This window comes from Chiroxiphia lanceolata, chromosome 5 (genome assembly GCF_009829145.1).
Source record: "Chiroxiphia lanceolata isolate bChiLan1 chromosome 5, bChiLan1.pri, whole genome shotgun sequence".
Lineage (NCBI taxonomy): Eukaryota > Metazoa > Chordata > Aves > Passeriformes > Pipridae > Chiroxiphia > Chiroxiphia lanceolata.
In genome coordinates, this window is record NC_045641.1 from 38,020,721 (window position 1) to 38,039,995 (window position 19,275).

At 37.0% G+C, this 19,275-nt stretch overlaps 1 protein-coding gene across 13 annotated transcripts in view; it reads right to left on the reverse strand.

Moving 5' to 3' along the window:
* KCNC2 (potassium voltage-gated channel subfamily C member 2) overlaps positions 1-19,275 on the reverse strand; it is a 252,934-nt gene that overhangs the window by 149,366 nt on the left and 84,293 nt on the right. For 4 of the 13 annotated variants that reach the window (XM_032688006.1, XM_032688004.1, XM_032688005.1 and 1 more), the window contains exons 3-5: positions 10,419-11,349; positions 7,897-8,064; positions 994-4,070 (exon numbers count right to left, since the gene is read on the reverse strand). In XM_032688006.1, coding sequence (XP_032543897.1) covers positions 3,934-4,070; positions 7,897-8,064; positions 10,419-11,349 — 1,236 coding nt within the window. In that variant the 3' untranslated portion in view covers positions 994-3,933. Of the gene's footprint in view, positions 1-993; positions 4,071-7,896; positions 8,065-9,793; positions 10,093-10,418; positions 11,350-19,275 lie in introns of those variants that run through there. The other 9 variants (XM_032688010.1, XR_004357104.1, XM_032688008.1 and 6 more) reach the window with 9 other exon arrangements.

A 19,275-nucleotide genomic window follows, 5' to 3' on the forward strand; every position in this document is an offset into this window, starting at 1 on the left:
TCTTAGAACAGTCAGAGTTGGGTTGTAGTCCCAAGACACATGAATAAGTTACCAGACTCGCCATTGGCTTGTCCTCCAAGTGTGTTTTAAAAGAAAGCATTTAAATGTGGGCTTGGTTCTCTAGGGGAAAAATAAGTAACTGCAACCAGGATATTTGGGGCTGAAAGTCCTGCGTTGGTGGAGGTCCATCCAGGCTCCTTATCATTCAGAGACAGTAGATGTCAGACACCATCTGGCCATCAGTGTTTTCTACAGTCTTGGTAAACACAATGCACCACTTCGTATGCATCTCATCTGGGGCTCATCATCATCCATATGTAAAACAGAGGAAAACTGAGGAAAACCAGACACCTCTCTCTGGATGTCTTGGGGAAACATCACACCTGTGTGACTGGAGCAGACTGTGAGCCTTGTCCTGGCTAATCACTACATCTCTTCTTCCTGTGGGTACTACTCAAAAGGACACAGAACTTTTTAACCCTTCGGGTACAGAGAGCTTTCCTGATATATCATTATAACTCATTTTCCAATACTTGAACACCTCTTGATCCTGTTTTCTGGAATCTTTCTTACATTTCAGCACATTTGCCAAAATACTGCATTACAGTTTCTCTGATCCTACGTACAGTCGCACTAGCTACCTCACCCCTCTCAGACACTGCTTGTGTGTTTGGGGATTTCACAGGTTGCCCCAAATACAGTATTAGATTAGAATTTTTAAGCAACCATTTTTCACCCCTTTTTTTAGGTTGACTTCACACCAGGATACAATAAAACTCCCATTAGACTTAAAACATCTAACCCAATTGCAACTTCCGCATGAGGCGTAGCGTCATTAACATGATAGATTTTGAATTGTTTCAGAAGGCAGCTCATGCTAGTTTTTGAATCTGATCCTCATGCACCCCAGGAAGCTGGTTTGAGAACTGGGATGGCCAGTAGCAGGCAGGGGACCAATAAAGCTAAAGAAAGCGCATGAGCCACTTCGGAAGATATGTTCCAAGTTCCTCCCCAGGTCTTTTGCCTTTTATTCTCCAATTCAGGTATTACATTTCCACTGGTTTCCACCAGGATTGTGCATGCACCTTGACATGTTCACAGAAGTTCCACAATACAGAGTTTCACAACTGGGACAGGTCCCTACAATTGGGACACCAGGGTGACAAAACAGAATCTGGAGAACTTCCCACTGAATAGGATGGAGAGAACATATTTATCACATCATAGCACTGCAATGTCTCATAAACATAGAATAGACTAGATCCATTTACCACAAGAATCACAGAAAGTAACTTATCAAAGAATATATATTTTATGTAAAATATACATTTGTAGGATATAATTTTAATACAACTTTTATACTTATTGATGCTGGGTTTGCAACACTTTGAATTAAAAAAAACCCCAAAATAGTCTTGCTGCCAGAATTTTATTTCTGATAATACTTATAGTTTGAGGTAACAATGAAAGAAGACTGTGTGCTGTGAACAAAGTCAGTGATGTTTATCCGCAGTCACATTTTTGTTATCAAAGTGAAAAGTAAACTTAAGACTTGGCATGTACACTAGAATTCATAACAATTTAGGTCATCGTAAACTGAGAAAGCAAGGACTTAGGCAAATCTACTCTGTTCAAATTTGTGACCTTTGCAAAATATGCCATTAGTATGACAGAAGTCAAGACAGATGTAGACTACATCACTATCATTATTAAGTGTGTGTCTTTATATGATCCACAGCACAACTTACTGCAGAAACCAGGAAGAATAAACACAGGGGTGTGGGTCTTTGCATGGAGCCTTAGCAATGATGACATGAATTCAGCTTTCCTTGATATAGATATAAACTGATATTCCATGCACACACATTTTATATTTACAGCTGACTCATCAACAGTGACTAGTCACCCCTTCCTCTGGCAGCAGTAATTATGAGCAGTCTTTAATCTTCTTTAACAAGCTCTACTTCGCACGTAAAGTCTCAGTGACCTCCTCAAGGTGTGAGTTGTTTATCAGGGCCCATTCAGCAGCAGCAGTCTCTTTCCAGTACAGTCCTTGGTATGGCTAAATTCCATTGTCCCTTTTTCAGCAGTCAAAAATCCATGATAAATTCTGTACAACACTGTAGTTAATATAACAGCAGCACCAAATATTGTATTAATTAATTTGCTAAAAGCTGTTTGCAATTATCTCTCTATTGACAATATTTTACCAAAAGTAAATCAATGTACATCTCTAAATATCAGAAATGTATACTTTGATAAATACATTATTGTACAAGAATTCTGACATGCAGATCATGCTATTGGGCTAGACTATATACAGAAGAACATGTTACATGGTCAACAATATTTCTTTTCCTAACAAAAAATAAAACATGACAATAAGGTATTATTCAACAATTTCAATGATCTCTTAAGACTTCAGTCATTATGGTCTTCCCCATATAGTTCTAAAATTCTATGGTTTAGAGTAATTTTTCCTCACCAGCCCAGAACCTCAAATATGCCATTGCATTTGTCCTGTTGCATAAACAGAGGTTAATATTGAATGAAAAAGACACTAGAGGAGATACAGTTTCAAAATTGTAATGAATGCTGGTTGCTAGGAGGAAGACTGATGCCATAGGCAACTGGTCAGCGCTGTAAAGCCGCTACTAAATCCCACTTGAAAAATCTTCAGAGTGCATACGTGAGTTAGACTAGACGATACTAACTTGCACTTGAAAAATAGATATATTTCTATCTATACACATATGTATAGTCCATATGAAAAAAAAAAGAAAAGGAGAAAAAATGTTCTTAGTTAAACTTAAAGAGGGGGCCATTTTAACAGTATCTTTATGCTTTATGAAGACAGATGGAGAATACAGGAGACAGGTTGCAAAACAGACAGACAAACAACAAATAGGACAAAGCTCAAAAAACATTGAAGAAATTTTTGAAGGTATGAGCCAGAGGTACAAGGCTGGTCAAAAACCTGTCTTGAGAACCACTACCCTCTTACAATGGTACAAAAAAGCCCCCAACAACTGTTTCAATTTTACTTGGTACTCAGCCTCTGAAAATGTTGAAGAACCCTGGAGTAGAGAAATTACTACAGTACCAAGCAGCACTTGCTAGTTTAAAATTGCAAGTCTGGATGGCGTTTACCTTTCTTGCATGTTTTGTGCCTTCCCCAAGCCATTAAGAAAGAGATCTGGCTTCTGCTTGCGTGTAACCAGTAATGACAACCTCTTTGCAGTTATCTGTGTGCAAACAACCGGAGACATTCAGAACTCTGATACAGCAATCCAGTACCGAAATAAGTTAATCACAAAATAAAGCCATTTATAAACAAGTAGATAGTTAAAAAACAAAGAAAAAGGTTAAACAAAGAAAAACAATCCCACATGCAGACCAGTTTATCAGTGCTTTCATTTCAGCAGAATGGTAACAATGTGAGAACACACATCCACAGCCCTCTGTGGTCTCCACAATCAGCAACACTGCTTGTCAGGTGATGGAGACAGGATGGTCCATGCAAATGAGCAGACCCTTCAAAGCAGACATCTTCAGAATGGATTAGAGTCACAAGAAATGGAGGTTTAATGGAGTGACTGATAATTAGTTGGAAGCACATTATTTTAAGTGAATCTCCCTGAAAATATGCTTATTTATTGAATATATTTGACAACAGCATCCACTAACTGTCCTTTTATTGCCACAGGAAAGTAGGACAATATAGTAGATAAAAGGAGAAATGCTACTTAAGTAATCTTTAAAAGCCAAGACAAAAATCTTCAGCTACCCAGGTGGCTTTTCTTACTATTAACAGTTGTATCATGCACGAGTTAGACAGTATTTGTGGAGCCTGTGGTTAATGCTACACTTATTTTCGGTATGTGGTAAACAGTATTTGATTTAACACTATATAGCCGATTGATGCCATCTGGTTTACAAGATGGAAGGGATGGGAGACCGAGAGCGCCTTAGAGGACAAGGTGAGCTGTAGGGTGATGTTACTGGAGACAGTCGCAGAGAATTGCCTGTCAAGCCAGCTATGTTGTTTAAGCTTCGAGATTTTTCATAGCCTTGTATGAGAAAATGCAGAGACATCAGTTGAAGTCAGCCAAAAAACCAGACAAACAATACAGTGTAATGTAATCCAAGGAGCTATTGGGGATTCAGAGGGAATCTGCCTGCAAAAGAACTCAATGCTGACACACATTACTACCAAAAGATACTAATAAATAAAATTATTTACAAGCTAATGCTTCTATTTTTTCCCCCAAAAGTTAAACAGACCACCACAAAAAGGTCTGACCTGCTCTTCCACATTCCTTCTTGCACTTATTATCAGTTTGTGGGCTTGAGCAGAGAGTGCAAGTTAAGGGATCCCAATAAGGTTACTCGGTGAGCTATCTGGCTAAGCATAATCAAAAACCCATTAAGACAGACTATAGAAACTGTTAGAATTATATAATCTCTGCTAAACTCAATTCCTAATAAAGGACAATTTTTCTTTAAAATAAAGAAACCAGAAACCAGGTAAATTGTATACAGTATGTGTAAATCACTTTTGCAGAGGACTGAATGATAACTGAGAAAGAAACTCCATCTTCAGAAATATCAACCCTTTGACTTTGTGTCTAATTTTAAAGTCCAATAAGATAGCAGAGTTTGACATATTTGCAAATGCCTCCCGAATGGCAAATTTAAAACACTGTGTTTCTTTTCCAGCTGACTCAAATGAAATAAATGGTATTAATCCACATAAGCAAGTAGTAAATAATTAATCATTAAATGAGGTGACCACATAATGCTTCACAATTTGAAGGGAACATTGCATTTGCAGACATTTCTTTTCACATGCACTGTGAGCTCCAGCTACTTACATTTTGCTACTTATTGTTTTCATTTTATAGAAGTTATGCTGTAAAACAATGAAAAAGCATTGCTATTCACTGCATCACTATCTTCATACTTGAGTATTTTCAATACCACCTGAAAAACTCCACTTACTAAGAAAAGAATCTCAGTCTGGAAAGAGATATTGAAGGAAATACAAAAAAGATAAAGCCAGAAAGGACCTTGCACCTCAAGTCCATGGATACATGCTTCACTGCAAGTATTAGAAGTCTCACTGATTTCAGTGGCACTACTTATTTCCTTGAAGATAAGTATGCATCTAAGCATTTGTCAGGTTACGATGTTCTGGTACAAACTGCTTACAGTGAAATACTGAGATTTTTCTCACAGAAACTATAAAATACCAATGACAATAAAGCTAAACATCACATGCAATGTCATTAGACTCTTTTTTCCTGATTGAAATGGTTACTGGTTCAAAGTCCAGATCTTCAGATAACAGAGTTACAAGACAGCATCTTCCAGAAAAATCATATCTTAGGTTCTCCCTTAACAACAATTAACATATTTCTTACCTACTGAGAACTGTATGCTGTAAAACTATAATTAAACGAATGTATAACCTCATGTCTGCTAAAACACTGTGCAATGTTCTCTCCAGATTGCAAGGGCAGACTAGTCTGTGATGCTACACAGACTTCTGATACATTTCAGAAATAGCCTCCAGTTTCTGAGTTTCTATCAGTATTTACACAAATTAGAAAGAATCACAGTTGAAAGGGGAATCAAGGGGAAGCACAATGCTAGTATATATATTTAACACCCCTGTAAACATAAAGCTTATTAAAAAATAAAAAAAAAAATCAGGTAGCTTTTTTACATAGAAATTAGGAAAGTAATTTTTAAGATAATTTTCCTGCTACTTTTCTAATGATAAAGGGAAAGAACTGATAGAGGAATATGATAAAGATCATAAAGAAAATAGGTACTCCTAAAAATGAAAACCAGATACACAAGATGAACAGAGACAGAAACATAATCCAAAATCACAACTTTTCAGGTATTTTAGTGGATCAGCTCTGAATCAGCATCATTTTAGAGATGGAGATAAGATGTCAATGAAAAAAAGCTCAAGAATAAATTATCATTGAACACAATCAAGAACCAACCAAGGAACAAACCACACAAGAAGGATGTACAGAAAGAAAGAAAGAAAGAGAGAAAAAAGAAAGGGGGGGGGAAGAAGTAGTAGACTTGATGTGTGAATTAAATTCAAGTATTCAAACCCAATACTTGAAGATGTTTTCTGATTACACACAAACTTCCCTACTCTGTATAAAATATACTTCAAAGCCAGTGGCTAAAACATTTCAGCCTTGACTAAGATTACCATCAGAGCCAGACAAAGAGCACATTTCTCATCAAAAAACTGTCCATTCTGAACTCAAGCCCCAGTTTTCTATTAAAACTATGACATAATTTCCTTTTAGATCTGGATTTACAAATTAAATGTTCCGGTAAAAAATATATTTTATTGTTATATAAATATGTCTCTAGGAGCTGATGGGTAACTTTTTCTATTATTTCCGATCTCTTCTAGTTATGGTTACTGCCATAATTTGCTGAGTGAAGTCCAGAACCTGATCTTGCAAGATGCCATGGCAATGTGACTTATCCAGGTGTTCTTGACCTCCTTAAAGACTGGACTCTTACCACTAGAGATACTTTAAACAATCCTAGTTGTTGAGAAGACAGTGTGAAATATATGCTCAGTGGAAAGCGTAGTAAATCTGTGCAAAAACATGTTTGCAACCAAGTTCCATTTAATCTAAACATTATATATAGAAGTCTGTAAAATGCAGGAGCATAGAGACAGTCATACTCTTCATGAATACCATCCACATGCAACTCTGGTTGCATATCTGCCTTCACAGGTTTAACCTAGTGAGCTCATGCTTTTGAAGTGCAAAAATAGCATTTGCAGAACAGCCCAAGAGAATTCCTTCAGGGTATATAGCTAGCTGGGACACCTATGTTCTCTATACACCAAATAAGTTTAAAAAAAAAAAAAAAAGCCAGAAAAATCTGAGCCAAAAATGCTTGTCCACTGCCCCATGGCTACTTCACGTGAACTCTGAGGTAAATAACTACACATCAGCACTCAGGAACGTGGAATCTGTTAGAATTATACAATTTCAGAAGAATGTAATTTGTCAAGAAATGAAAGGAATTCTTATCTAAGGAAATGGCAAGACTGCTACTGGCATTGCTGATTTTAGGGCTATGTCCTGATGTTAGTTTTGCAGCCAGCTGTGGCCTGATGGGCTAGCAACATAGTCATGGGAGAGGTACAAATAAGAAACAGGAGTTTTGCAAACTTTCCCTGGGACCCATCCTACTGAACAGGGAGCAATCAGACTTAAAGAGGCTGAATAAGTAGATAGGTATTTTTAGCACCTTGCAAGTCAAGCATTATTTACTGTAGTTGAATTCCGGTTGGGATAGGAAGTCACCTTTTAGTATCAGTGGTGTATTGCAAAGAAGAAACATTTTTTGGCATTGTAAGCTCAAACTTTTATTCAAAAGAAATCTAAATAGCATCTCATAATATGCTTTTTTGTGTTCAGAACAAAAATGTTGCTTACTTCTGACATTTTAAAGTGTATTCAGCTGCAAATTTTGCTAAGTTATTAAGAGCAGACCAAAGTTATTACATGACTAATTTGTCTTTTAGAATGACAAATGATATTGAGTGATGAGTGGTTGAATGAGCAAGGTCTAAATTGCAGGCTTTTCCATTAGAGATAACAGACAAATAAAGACAAGTGAAATGAGGGTCCAACATCAAGCACATTTTTTGAAGACTAAAGGGGATAAGTGTTTCTAAAAGGAAAGTAGGAAAAGAATGACTAGGAGTAAAGAAAAAAAGATACATTGTGAGTACAGTCTTTCCTCTAAGAGCATTGTGCACATCATTTTACTCTAAGATTGTTTTTCACAAGCACATTGCTGAGTAACCTTTTATGATCTAATGAAAGAAGTTCATACCTTTCCTGATCCCTCCATCAGTAGCACACGTGTAATCACCTGTTGTCAGTAGGAAACATGTTCCCCCTCTTCTGTTTTTGTCTCTTGTACTAGAACGTCTGATGGGAGGGAGCCTTTCACCAGGTGAGAGTGGCTGCTCACTTCCTGCACTGTCTTCACCTGATAACACTGGTTAAAGCACCATGCCCATTTACAGACAATAATGAATGAGGAAATGAGACATCACAAAGAGCTTATGCTGAATGCCAGATATTCCCATCACTCAAAAAATAGTTATAAAGTAAATCATTAGAAGAAAACAATTCTGCAATTAATCATTAATCAGTACAAAATGGCAAAAGATTTTTGTTTTATTCAAGAACAATGATCTTTCAACTTTCCTGTTCTTCTTCTAAAACTCATATAAGGTTATATTAAACTAACATGAAATAAGAAATAGTCAAATCAAGGCTCAGTTAGTTGCCCACTATGGACTGTAACTTCAGAGTACAGTCAGTCTTGGATATTTCAAACATGTATTTACTATTTTGGCTATCCTTTTTGCTAAACAAGAGGTCATGTTAGCAATTTTTGCTTAGAATATGATGTTTGGCATGTTTTAAAGATAACTCCTCACCCAGGAGGGCTAAATTTTCAACATTTGGCACTATGGGCTGTTTAATAACACACTTAGCTTTCATTTCTTTATATAAAACACTTGCACTGCTTGTCATTATAAGTACCCAACACTAAATGCTGTCTTTGGTTTCTACTTTATTTTGTCAAACAGCAAACTTTGTACCTTTCCTGATTTGTCACTCCCAAAGAACTTTCTTTTAAAATTATCTACTATTTCAAATTCAGTAAAAACATAACTTGAGCTTTACCTTTGCATTTAAATCTGAGCATGTTTTTTTTATGAACTGGGAATGCAAAGGGTGAAATTCAGCCTTGAAGTTTTGCACAGAATTCCTAGTGACTCTAATAGCATTCTCTACCAGAAATAAAGCTACAGTGCATGATGTGAGTGGTGGCACTACTGAAGAGAAAGTTAAGACTTTAAAATGTCTCCTTTTTGCATATTTGCTTTCTCTCTAATTTCAAGGACTATTGTAAATCAAGAATCCTTTGTAAATAAAGCTGCAGACACAAAGAAGTGTCTCTTTGTTGTGATCACACTGAGCCTTCTCTCCATTCAGAATACCTTTAGTAGGATCTAATGGCATGAAAAAGCCGTTATCATTAACACTTTAAAGATTTTATCTCAAAGTGGGTATCAGTCAAAGTACTGTAAAACTAACTATATTTCACTCTCAGTGTGTGTCCTTTCAGGGGTTTCTGTCCTCTTAAATATATTTTGTGTTCAAAAAGCTGTGTTAACTTCGTGAACAGCAACTCAGAGAGTGAAACTGAGCTTCTTTGAACATAAATGCTATTCAGTAACAGAGCAACAGACCAAAGAAGGATATTTTTCAGAGACCGATTTTATAGACTCTTCTTTTTAAAAAATAAATTTCAATTACTGAACGACACCAGTCATGGGTGGTTTTGCTCTTATTATTCTTTAGCAGTGTTCCAACAGGAGTCCAATGACTGGTATGTTAGCTTTATAAACAGATTGTGCTTGGCTTAAGAATAAATACACTTAAGAAACAAAAAAAATATTCTTGCTGCTAAAAAATTTGTTTTAATTATACTGAGAGGTAAAATTTAATTGCACAGATATGGAATATGGAGCAGTGGCTTGGAGGGGCTGAGGCTGTCATTTGATACGCATTTTCACTGAGATAAGCACAAAATACTTCTTATTTATCATTTGGAACTCTAACAAATAAGGTAATAGAAATCACAAAAATCAACAGCAATAGCGATGATGTTGCTAAGGGCTGTCATTTTCTTTTTTTTTTTTTTGACAAACTTTACATCATCTATGCTATTATCATTTAATTAATAGTAAATATCATGCAATGTTAACAGATGAAGGAGGTTCTTTTAGGCAGGGAAGCAGAATGCCAAATGGAAAGAAAACTAGAAAGAGAATTTCTTCCTATTTCCTTTGAGTGCTGGGCTTTGGATGTAAAGCACCTGCTCCTTTTAAATGACTGCTTCTTTGTAGGATCTTGCTTAACAGGCCACGATGTGGCACAGGCAAAGCTGACACAAGAGACAGACACTGAGGCAAAACACCATGGAGTCCAACAGGGTGGGACACGGTGGCTGCTCAAATAGTCACAGTCATGCAGAAAAACAAGAAACATCCATACGACGCAACAAACAACAGGCAAAAGAAAAGGTTGATATCATCAGCAGGAAAGCATTCTCAACAGAGCAAGCAAAACTGTATAGACCAGCTACATAGAGGTTTGGGAACATCACTATACCTACTTTGTCCTCTATGAGACTGACACACGCAAACGTTGGAGGGGAGAAGGGTGGGAGCTATGTCTTCTCCGGGCAGAAAGGCTGGCTGCTTTCTGACTCCTACCAAACATACTGGTCTATAAAGTGTTTTCAGAGGACATGCATTTCCACTGGGGTCCTACCTGATGATCTGTTGTGCTCCATCAGCTGGTTGTCCTTGCCCAGGCAGATGTCACCCTGTGTGCTATTGCAGGCCATGTTCAAGTCTGTCTTGCAGAAGGTGGGTGAGCTGGCTTGAGGAGCAGGAGGGATGTGCTTCTTCCGCTTCCTCGGTAGTTTCTGCTTTGCCATGGCCAGGGAGTAGTACATCCCAAAATTGTTAACTATCACAGGCACAGGCATGGCTATGGTGAGCACCCCTGCCAACGCACACAGGGCTCCCACCAGCATGCCTGACCAGGTCCGTGGATACATATCCCCATATCCCAAGGTGGTCATGGTGACGACAGCCCACCAGAAGCCAATAGGGATATTTTTGAACTGTGTGTGTTCGCTTGCTGATGGGTCATTAGGTTGGGCCCCTACCCGCTCTGCGTAGTAGATCATAGTGGCAAATATCAAAACACCGAGTGCCAGGAATATTATCAGCAGCAGAAATTCATTGGTGCTGGCTCGCAGCGTATGGCCCAGCACCCTGAGGCCCACGAAGTGCCGAGTGAGCTTGAAGATCCGCAGGATCCTGACAAACCTTACCACCCTGAGGAAACCAAGCACGTCCTTAGCAGCTTTGGAGGAGAGCCCGCTCAGGCCCACTTCTAGATAAAAGGGCAGGATTGCCACAAAGTCAATGATATTCAAGAGGTTTTTGATGAATTCAAGTTTGTTGGGGGAAAAAACAACACGTACTAAAAATTCAAATGTAAACCATACCACGCAGACTCCTTCCACATACGTCAGGGCAGGATCTGTCTCAATCTCATACTGTAGCACAGTTTCTGTCCCATTGATGACCTGCTCAGTTTTATTTATAATAGTATTGAAAGCCTCATGTGTTTCCAGGCAGAAGGTTGTGATTGAAACTAGGATGAAGAATAAAGAGGCAAAAGCAATGAACTGAAACAAAAAGAGATAAAAGAGACATCAGAACCACAAAGCTCTTCACGTTAATACTAATAATACCAGTGTTTATTACAAAACTTTTACTTATTCATCCTCAAATGACTGACAAACTCATATGCATAAAAATTTACATCTAGGCCAGAGGAGAGCAGCAGACAGCTCTCACACACAGGCCAGGAGTCTGGGAGTAGGAAAAGTCTTGGTGATGGACACCAAGACAAGATGCAACTCATTAAGAAAGTGGCAACAAATTCTTTAATCTGTGCTAAATTGTCTAAATTCCATTCAGTTGTCAGGGTACCTTATAAACAGACCCCATACACACCAACTACAGCAAGGATATCCACCTCTCACACAGTGGAAAACGGGGCCAACCCTAATGGTCTTGAAATTATGGTTAAAAATTCACATCCATGCTGAAGGGCACCTCAGAGGGACCAAGAAGCAGATCCAAACTCCGGGTTTCCTTTGGATTTTCAATGATACACAAATACAGAATATTTACTGATAGAAAACGCCTTCTATGTTACAGATAGAGCTGGTTGCACAGCCTGTTATGTTTGCAATGCTCCATCACTCATCCTCTTAGGAAGTGCTAAAAGCAAACCTAGCAGAAACTCACACACTGTGGTGGTAGAGGTACAACAGGGTGTTAGGATATACAATTCTGCTAGCAAAGTTACAAACCCAAGACAATTTGAACAAAAAGGGAAATACAAATTCAGTTCCATAGAGGCATGTGAACTAACAAAATACAGGTAAATAACCTGGAGACAGCTGTTACAGAGTATTTTTTAAGACTTAAAAAACATACACTGCTTGATCTTCAACTCAGTCATCATAGTCAAACACTGAAGAAAAGAGAACATCCAAGACAGGATCTCAAAAATTAACAATGAGGCAAACAGCTAGAGGCGGAGACAGATTTTCTTATAACCAGTAAAACACACAAATGAAAAGGTAGTTTGAAGTCAGTTGTTCCTTTGCTACAATGGTTAATTTCTTTGTAGTGACATTACAATACCACCATATTATCTAGCACTCTAACTGTAATGGTGTGGTACCTGAGCAGATGATGTATTTAAATCCTTCCTTGAGCCAGGGCTTATAACATGTTATCAATATGTTTGTTATTTTGAATTTTCAGCTTAACAGACATTTTATAGTCAATATTATCCTGGAAAAAAAAGCCTTCTGAAGACCTGAAGATTTTTGAAGGCAAAGGGAGCCCAAAGACACAAAAAGATGCCTAAGCAGGTTTTTAAAAATATCTAGTGCCTATATGCTACCACACCAAAATCTTGAACCTTGTTGGAAAAAATCTAGTTACAAGGCAGAACAACATGGCATAAGCAGGAATGCCTCTGTTCTGTCACTTTAGTCCAAGATACAACATTGTGGCAAAACTGATTTTGTGTACTTTGTGTATCAATCACTTAATTCAGTATTAGCACTCAGATTTAGTGTTATGTGCCACAGGAGCTCATTTGGGCTGGTACAATACTGAATAGTTGCATTTTTCTAACACAGAACATTGGTTAGACAACAAAATGTTGTGTCTACAAGCAGTAGAGAGAATAGCTTTTACTCCGGGAAACAAGTTTAAATTTGCAATGCAAGCCTGGCAAATTTATTACATTCAGACTCACAAGATGCATCTACCAAAAATCCCATACATCTACCTCTATCAGAGATTTGCAGCTTATTTATGGCTTCCTTTCCTCAATCAATGAAAAAAAATCACACCATGCCCTACAATTATAAACACACTAAACCTGTTATCTTTTAAAGAAGACTGACTCAGGGACTGAACTGAACACTTATCATCCAGTCTGAACTTCTAACCACAAGCTAAGCAAACAATTTTACCCTATTCAATTTTTACTGAACAGGCTTTTCTGACTTTGCCTTAACTACAAAATTGCTTCATGTTCATAGCTCACAGCACCTGACAACAACATACACAGAAAAAGCCTCAGTCTTGTGTGAGACAACTAGAGTCAGCAAATACGACAAGATTTATATAACCTAAGTGAATTAATCTCAGCAGATCTTTCCAAAATCTCTCCATAAGATGGATAGAGAATTTATCAGATTCTAAGCCACTGGTGAGCTAAGAATGACCCTTGGGTGGCCCCTAGAGCATCCTCCAGAATCCTTCGACACAGTCAAGGATGGAAAAAGCAAACAAATCTGTGGAGGTTAAGAATCACTGAAGCTAAGTCAGCACTGTAGTTTGCAATTTGGGAGGTAACTTTTGACAGATAAAATATTGGGCAATCTCCTCAACAGCAACACACTGATGACTTCAGACAACCCTTAACATTTTTTTGCCTGAAAATAAAACTACATTCAGCCTAGCCAAAGTAAAATTTACCAACAACTATATAATTTTCCAACTACTAGATATTATAAGGATTAACTGTGCATTCAACAGTGCAGTGAATCTAACAGTATGTAAATAAGTAGCATTGGTTTCTGTATTTCAGAAAGAAGAGTCCATTCTGGTTCAGAACCTTTCTAAAGAAGATGCCAAATACCAAGAGATTAACTACAGGCAGAAGTGCCTAACAAGCTATTTATTACTGTTTTGCTTAACATTGACACTGTGAAAGGCCACAGTGCACTTGGCACTCAGCACTTGGCAAAGCAGATTGAAATTTTCAGCTGTCATGTCCCAAATCTTCTGAGTATCTTACTCCATTATCCTAAAGACAGTCATCCTCCAGAGGTTAGAACAAAGACAAGGCAACCTGGTGACAGACTTTTGATAATCCTGCAATAACCATCCATAGAAAGGTAAAACAACGAGATGTACACATTTTGCCATGCATATGCATGGCATCACTGATTTTGAGCAAAGACATCCATTCCTTTTATCTCTTGTTGCATTTGCTTTTATTGTCAACTCCTTGGATCAGAATAGAGCTTGCGTAGCACCTAGCATGATGACACCTCAGACACAAAAGACCTACAATGTTATTGCAATAATCTGAGGGTCAGAGAACATGCAAGAAGAAAATGCAATGATCAATGCAAGAAGGAACATTTTATCAGTCAAACAGTAGGGGTTTACTTTATATTAACAAAGATTATTCATTAGTATTATGTTATGTAATACCAGGCAACGTGTTGAAAAGACTCTAGCATGTTTTTCACAAACATCTGTAATGACAGAAATGAAACGAAGTCATGTGCTATCCTCACTTTATGCTTTCCTTCTCCTTCATCCGAATTCCAGCTCCTCTAAGGTTATGAGCCTCTAAAAATACATCCATTTTTGTTCACGTGGGCAAGCACCACCTTTCAGACATAGTAAGTACAGATCTTCACTCCCAGGTTCTCTGGTGGACATGAGCAACAAGTTCTATTCCTCAGTCCTGCAACAGTCCCTCAGTCCACAATTATCGGTGTATCATACCCAACTTTTTGTTTGTTTCTTTTTTATTTTATGAAGCACAAAAATCTAAAAGGAGTTAATAATTATTTCAGAAAGGTTACAACTAGAGACAGTTTTCTGCTTGAATCATTAGTACCTTTCACTGTGAGTTCTGAAAACTTAGGTCTTGACTAGCTGCAAAACAAGTTCAGCTTTGGTGTACAGCAAAAGAGTTTATTTACTCCATTTTTTAAATGAAAGATTGCAGCCCAAGCACATGGCTTGAAACTCTTCAGAAAAAAAGGTGAAGAAAAATTTTCAAATAAGATCCAAATAATCATGATCCTTTTTGCATTTCTTAAAAGTTGTTTGTTTGGCTTTTTCAATAGTTGTTTCTGGTTTGTTTCAATCAATGAGATAAAATAATCTTTCTTCATTTAGGTTTTCTTTTTTACCCCCTGAGGGACAACAGTTTTCTAAGCCACAGAATAGTTGTAGACACACTCCGGGGCCACTGTTTTCAAAACTGAAATTAACACAAATTTAATAATTAAAAATTTCAGTACATTTTTGCCACAAAAGAGCAGTTAAAAGTCACAAAAATGTTCACTGTGTAATACACAGCACGTAGAACATTCCTCATTAAGCAGTTAAAGCTCTCAATAGGCTGCTGATTCCCTGTGCTCACAGTTTGAAGGCAGTGTGCACCCTATTTTGTTCTTGTGTGTCAGCATCACGTTTCAGACATTGGTAGAGATTCCGTCCCCCAGCTTGTCTAGTTGATGGGGTCCCCAGTCAAGCTCTGTTGCTAAATTCTACTAATGTTTACAGTAAGTGGATTAATCATTTACAACTTGATTTTAATGAAGTACATAAATCTAAAGTGAGTGTGAGATGCCTGCAGATAACTTGTTGGAAGCAGAAAACTTTATGGTTCCTACTTCAAATTCAGTGTCTCACAGAGAACAGAGTAGCTCAGAGTTTAAAGCAATTTCAACATTGACAACCAATTCTAGAACAGAAAATTGAGCAGTGTGTGGATTAGCAGAATTTCTAGGAGTCCAAAGATCATGTTTTACCTTGTATGTAGCTCCCTGAATGTCTTTAAAAAACTAATGTCACTAAAAATTGTGGCTGCAAATGACCTGACAACAGTCTCACAGGCCATGCCTGGACTTAGCAGTAGGAAAAGCCACCTGGTTAGTGGATACTGTGGCTCACAGCTAACCCACATGCCAAAGTTTCCTTTCCAAGCAAATCCAGATATGGGACTAGTTGCAGAACTTGCTTTTGTCAGGGCATGGAGTCAGGGTCTTACTGCAGTCATGCTAAGGCTTAACAAGCTTTAGATACAGCCTAGGCAAAACAGCAGAGCTAGAAATTAATCCTCACACTCAGGTGTAGGTGTGTTATAGATATTCCTAAAATCAGACTCATACAACTCCATATTTAAAATACGCTTCATCTGTCCATCTCACACCCTTAAAACAGGCTATTTCCACACCTTATTTAGTATTCCAGCACTCATCACAATCAGTGAAGAGGTTAATGCACAGCAAAGTGTTAGTCACACTTGCTTATTGTTTCACATTTAAGTTTTGAATACAATCTCTCACAATATTTCAGTGTTTTCCCAGAAAAAGTGTGTATCCTGTCTATATACAACTTGTTCTGGGGTTGGATCTCAACACCTCCTCCTTCAACTCCCCTCACTGCGTAATGTATATTTCCTAATGTGAGCATTCAATAGCAGCTTATAAGGTTCATTTAGTTTATTGGAATTTCATTCCAGGACACAGAAGTCTTGCCCTTGATACACCTGACAGCAGAAAAAGAAAACAACTGAATATTTAGTAAGCCCTTGGAAATAAAACGTTTAATATTCTCTAATGCAGGTACAGAACTGCCTTTAAAGAAAAAAATTATAATGTTGCTTTAAATAAATATCTTTGCAGGCACATTATGAGATTGATACATCCATGCTGCTAGAATTTAAAACAATTTTTAGAAATCAATACTCCTCCCCACCACCTTGTGGACTAAAAATACAAGAACAGAACATCACAGAAAAGAGACCATGGGGTTTTTTTTCTTAAAGAAACTAGCTTTGACAACTTGCTCACTATTATAACCAAAATCCTGCTTTCATTAAAAAAGATAAGAGTTAACTGAACAACTTAACTTTTCCTGACCAAAACAAAAGTGGAGGAGTTTCCAGTCATGAGTTCCTTGCTTTCCTACCAGATCATTCATGCTAAGCAGAACTCTCGAAATAGAGTAATTTTTCTGTAGGATAACAGACTACGTAAAAGGAAAGTAGTATTTTTTTTAATTACAATACTCACTTTGAAAAGAAAAAAAAATTCCATACTTTAAAGATTTAAAAGTTATTTCCAGTGATGTCTGTTCACATTTGTTAAAGCCTCATCTTTTCATAATTCAGAATGCGATACAAATTATTTGAAAAAATAACAGATTCAGTTTCTTCCTCTTACTAACCCTCTGACCACAAAAAGCAAGCTGATTATGCATTAAACACATCCAATCTCATTGACTGCAAGAATTTAGTCATATAAACTGTATTTTACATATTTTCTACACATGTACTTTAAGACTCATTGATCAAGAGTACTTCTTAGAATAAATCAGTTAAAAGTGGTTACACCAAAAATTATATATTCCCATCACAAACGTTATAAGCTGATATTGATTTTTTTCTCTCTCAAGGAAATAAAAGTCTTTGTTTCTGTAAATCTTCCATATATTTGTCCCATAATATTCTCCAGAGGCCTTTTTTATTCTTACAGGCATTCCAACTGCCAGTTGCTTTATGAAATCCCCTTAGTTCTGCATGGAGACTGAGTGAGACCCAGTCAAACAAGGAACAAAGCCAAAATCACATACTGTTTCCAATTAGTCCCAACTAACTTGCAATGCTGATTTTTTAATCTAGTTTTATAGCTGCTTAGTCATATAAAACCAAAGTCTTAAAAAATCCACAAAAACTCTAATAAATTTGCGGAATTTGAGCATTCAACGACAATATGGTTCAACTATGAATGTTACTTAAGCAGAAAAAAACCCTGCATTTGTAAAGTACATGGCATGCTTCACTCAAAGTAGCAACTAACATTGTAATGAAATAACAGAATTAAATACCACTTCCAGCTTTCAAGAGAGTTGTCTCTGCATTTAGATTTGACAGATTGTCCTTGTTTCTGATTTTAACACGATGGATGTTTTTCCCTCTGTTAAATTCCATCTGGCTATCAGGAGACTGTTAAAATCATAATGTGATTTCAGAATGAGCTCTTGTGATGAACTTAACTCTCTGTATATTTTAATGTTCTGTGGGGTAGAATCTGAATATTAATGTGTATTTTACCTAAACCCAAATATCTCACCAAACATATTATCAGTGTCTTCATGGCTCTATTTCTCAAATTTGCTATTCTTCCCTAGATATAAGCTCCTTTTGGGAAATTATCATATCACACACACACAAAAAAAAGGAAAAGTCACACATGTTTTTATGGTATGACGCATTTTCAGTGCACTGTATCTGGATATATTTAGCAAGAAAACAAATATCATCAGTAGCTACTAACCAAACTACTGGCATTTAAAATATAAACTGAAGGCAAATATACTATCAGTTTACTTCATCGCTCACAAATCATAATCTCTCACATTATCACTCTCCAAAGATTAAGGAATGGATACAGACATAGCATTTTAATAAATATTCAAGGAACAAACAAAAACACGATACATGAAGTATCAGGCACTAAGACCAATTTAATGTCTCTAAAAATCTGTAACTCATCCTCCTTCTGGGGGATAAGATGGAATGTCAGCATTAAAGTAGTTTTTAATGTCTTCATAGAGATTTAACGGCCCAACGTTAGCATCCTAATCTTGAAACTCTGGCCATTATAATTTCTCAACCAACATCAAGCCACAGTTAGTACAGTTCCCCCCCAATATTTTTGTTTTCATCCTATGAAAGATGTCTACTCTTTTCAAATCCACACTACAGTTCTTCCTCATTTGTACTCTCTCATGCTAACAATATTTGGCATTCAATTTAGTGGCTAGCATGCTGCTGTTACAATTCTATGCACAGTCATAACTGAAAGAAAAAAATCTGTATGTCAATACAGTTTTATTGATATACTGTTTAAGAACAGCCTATAGCTAATATCATATGTGTAGATTTATAGTGCAGTAGTATTTACAGCTGAGAGTGACTACCATCTGTATGTAGTAGTAAAAACACCAATGTTTTCTTGCTTGCTCATTCTTTTCCCATTTGTTATAGTTTTACAAAGTAGTTGTCTTTCATTACCAGCTGGAGCACAAATAAAAATGTTACTAATGCCACTTTTCTTATTCAGAAATCGAGGTCCAAAACTAACTCACTCCAACTAAGCCGTTCAGTAAATCAGCAGTCTAAAAGCAGTTTGACCCAAATACATATCTGACTCTGATGCCTAAAGATTTTTAGCTTCTTGTAGATTTTAATATAGCTGTATAATTTT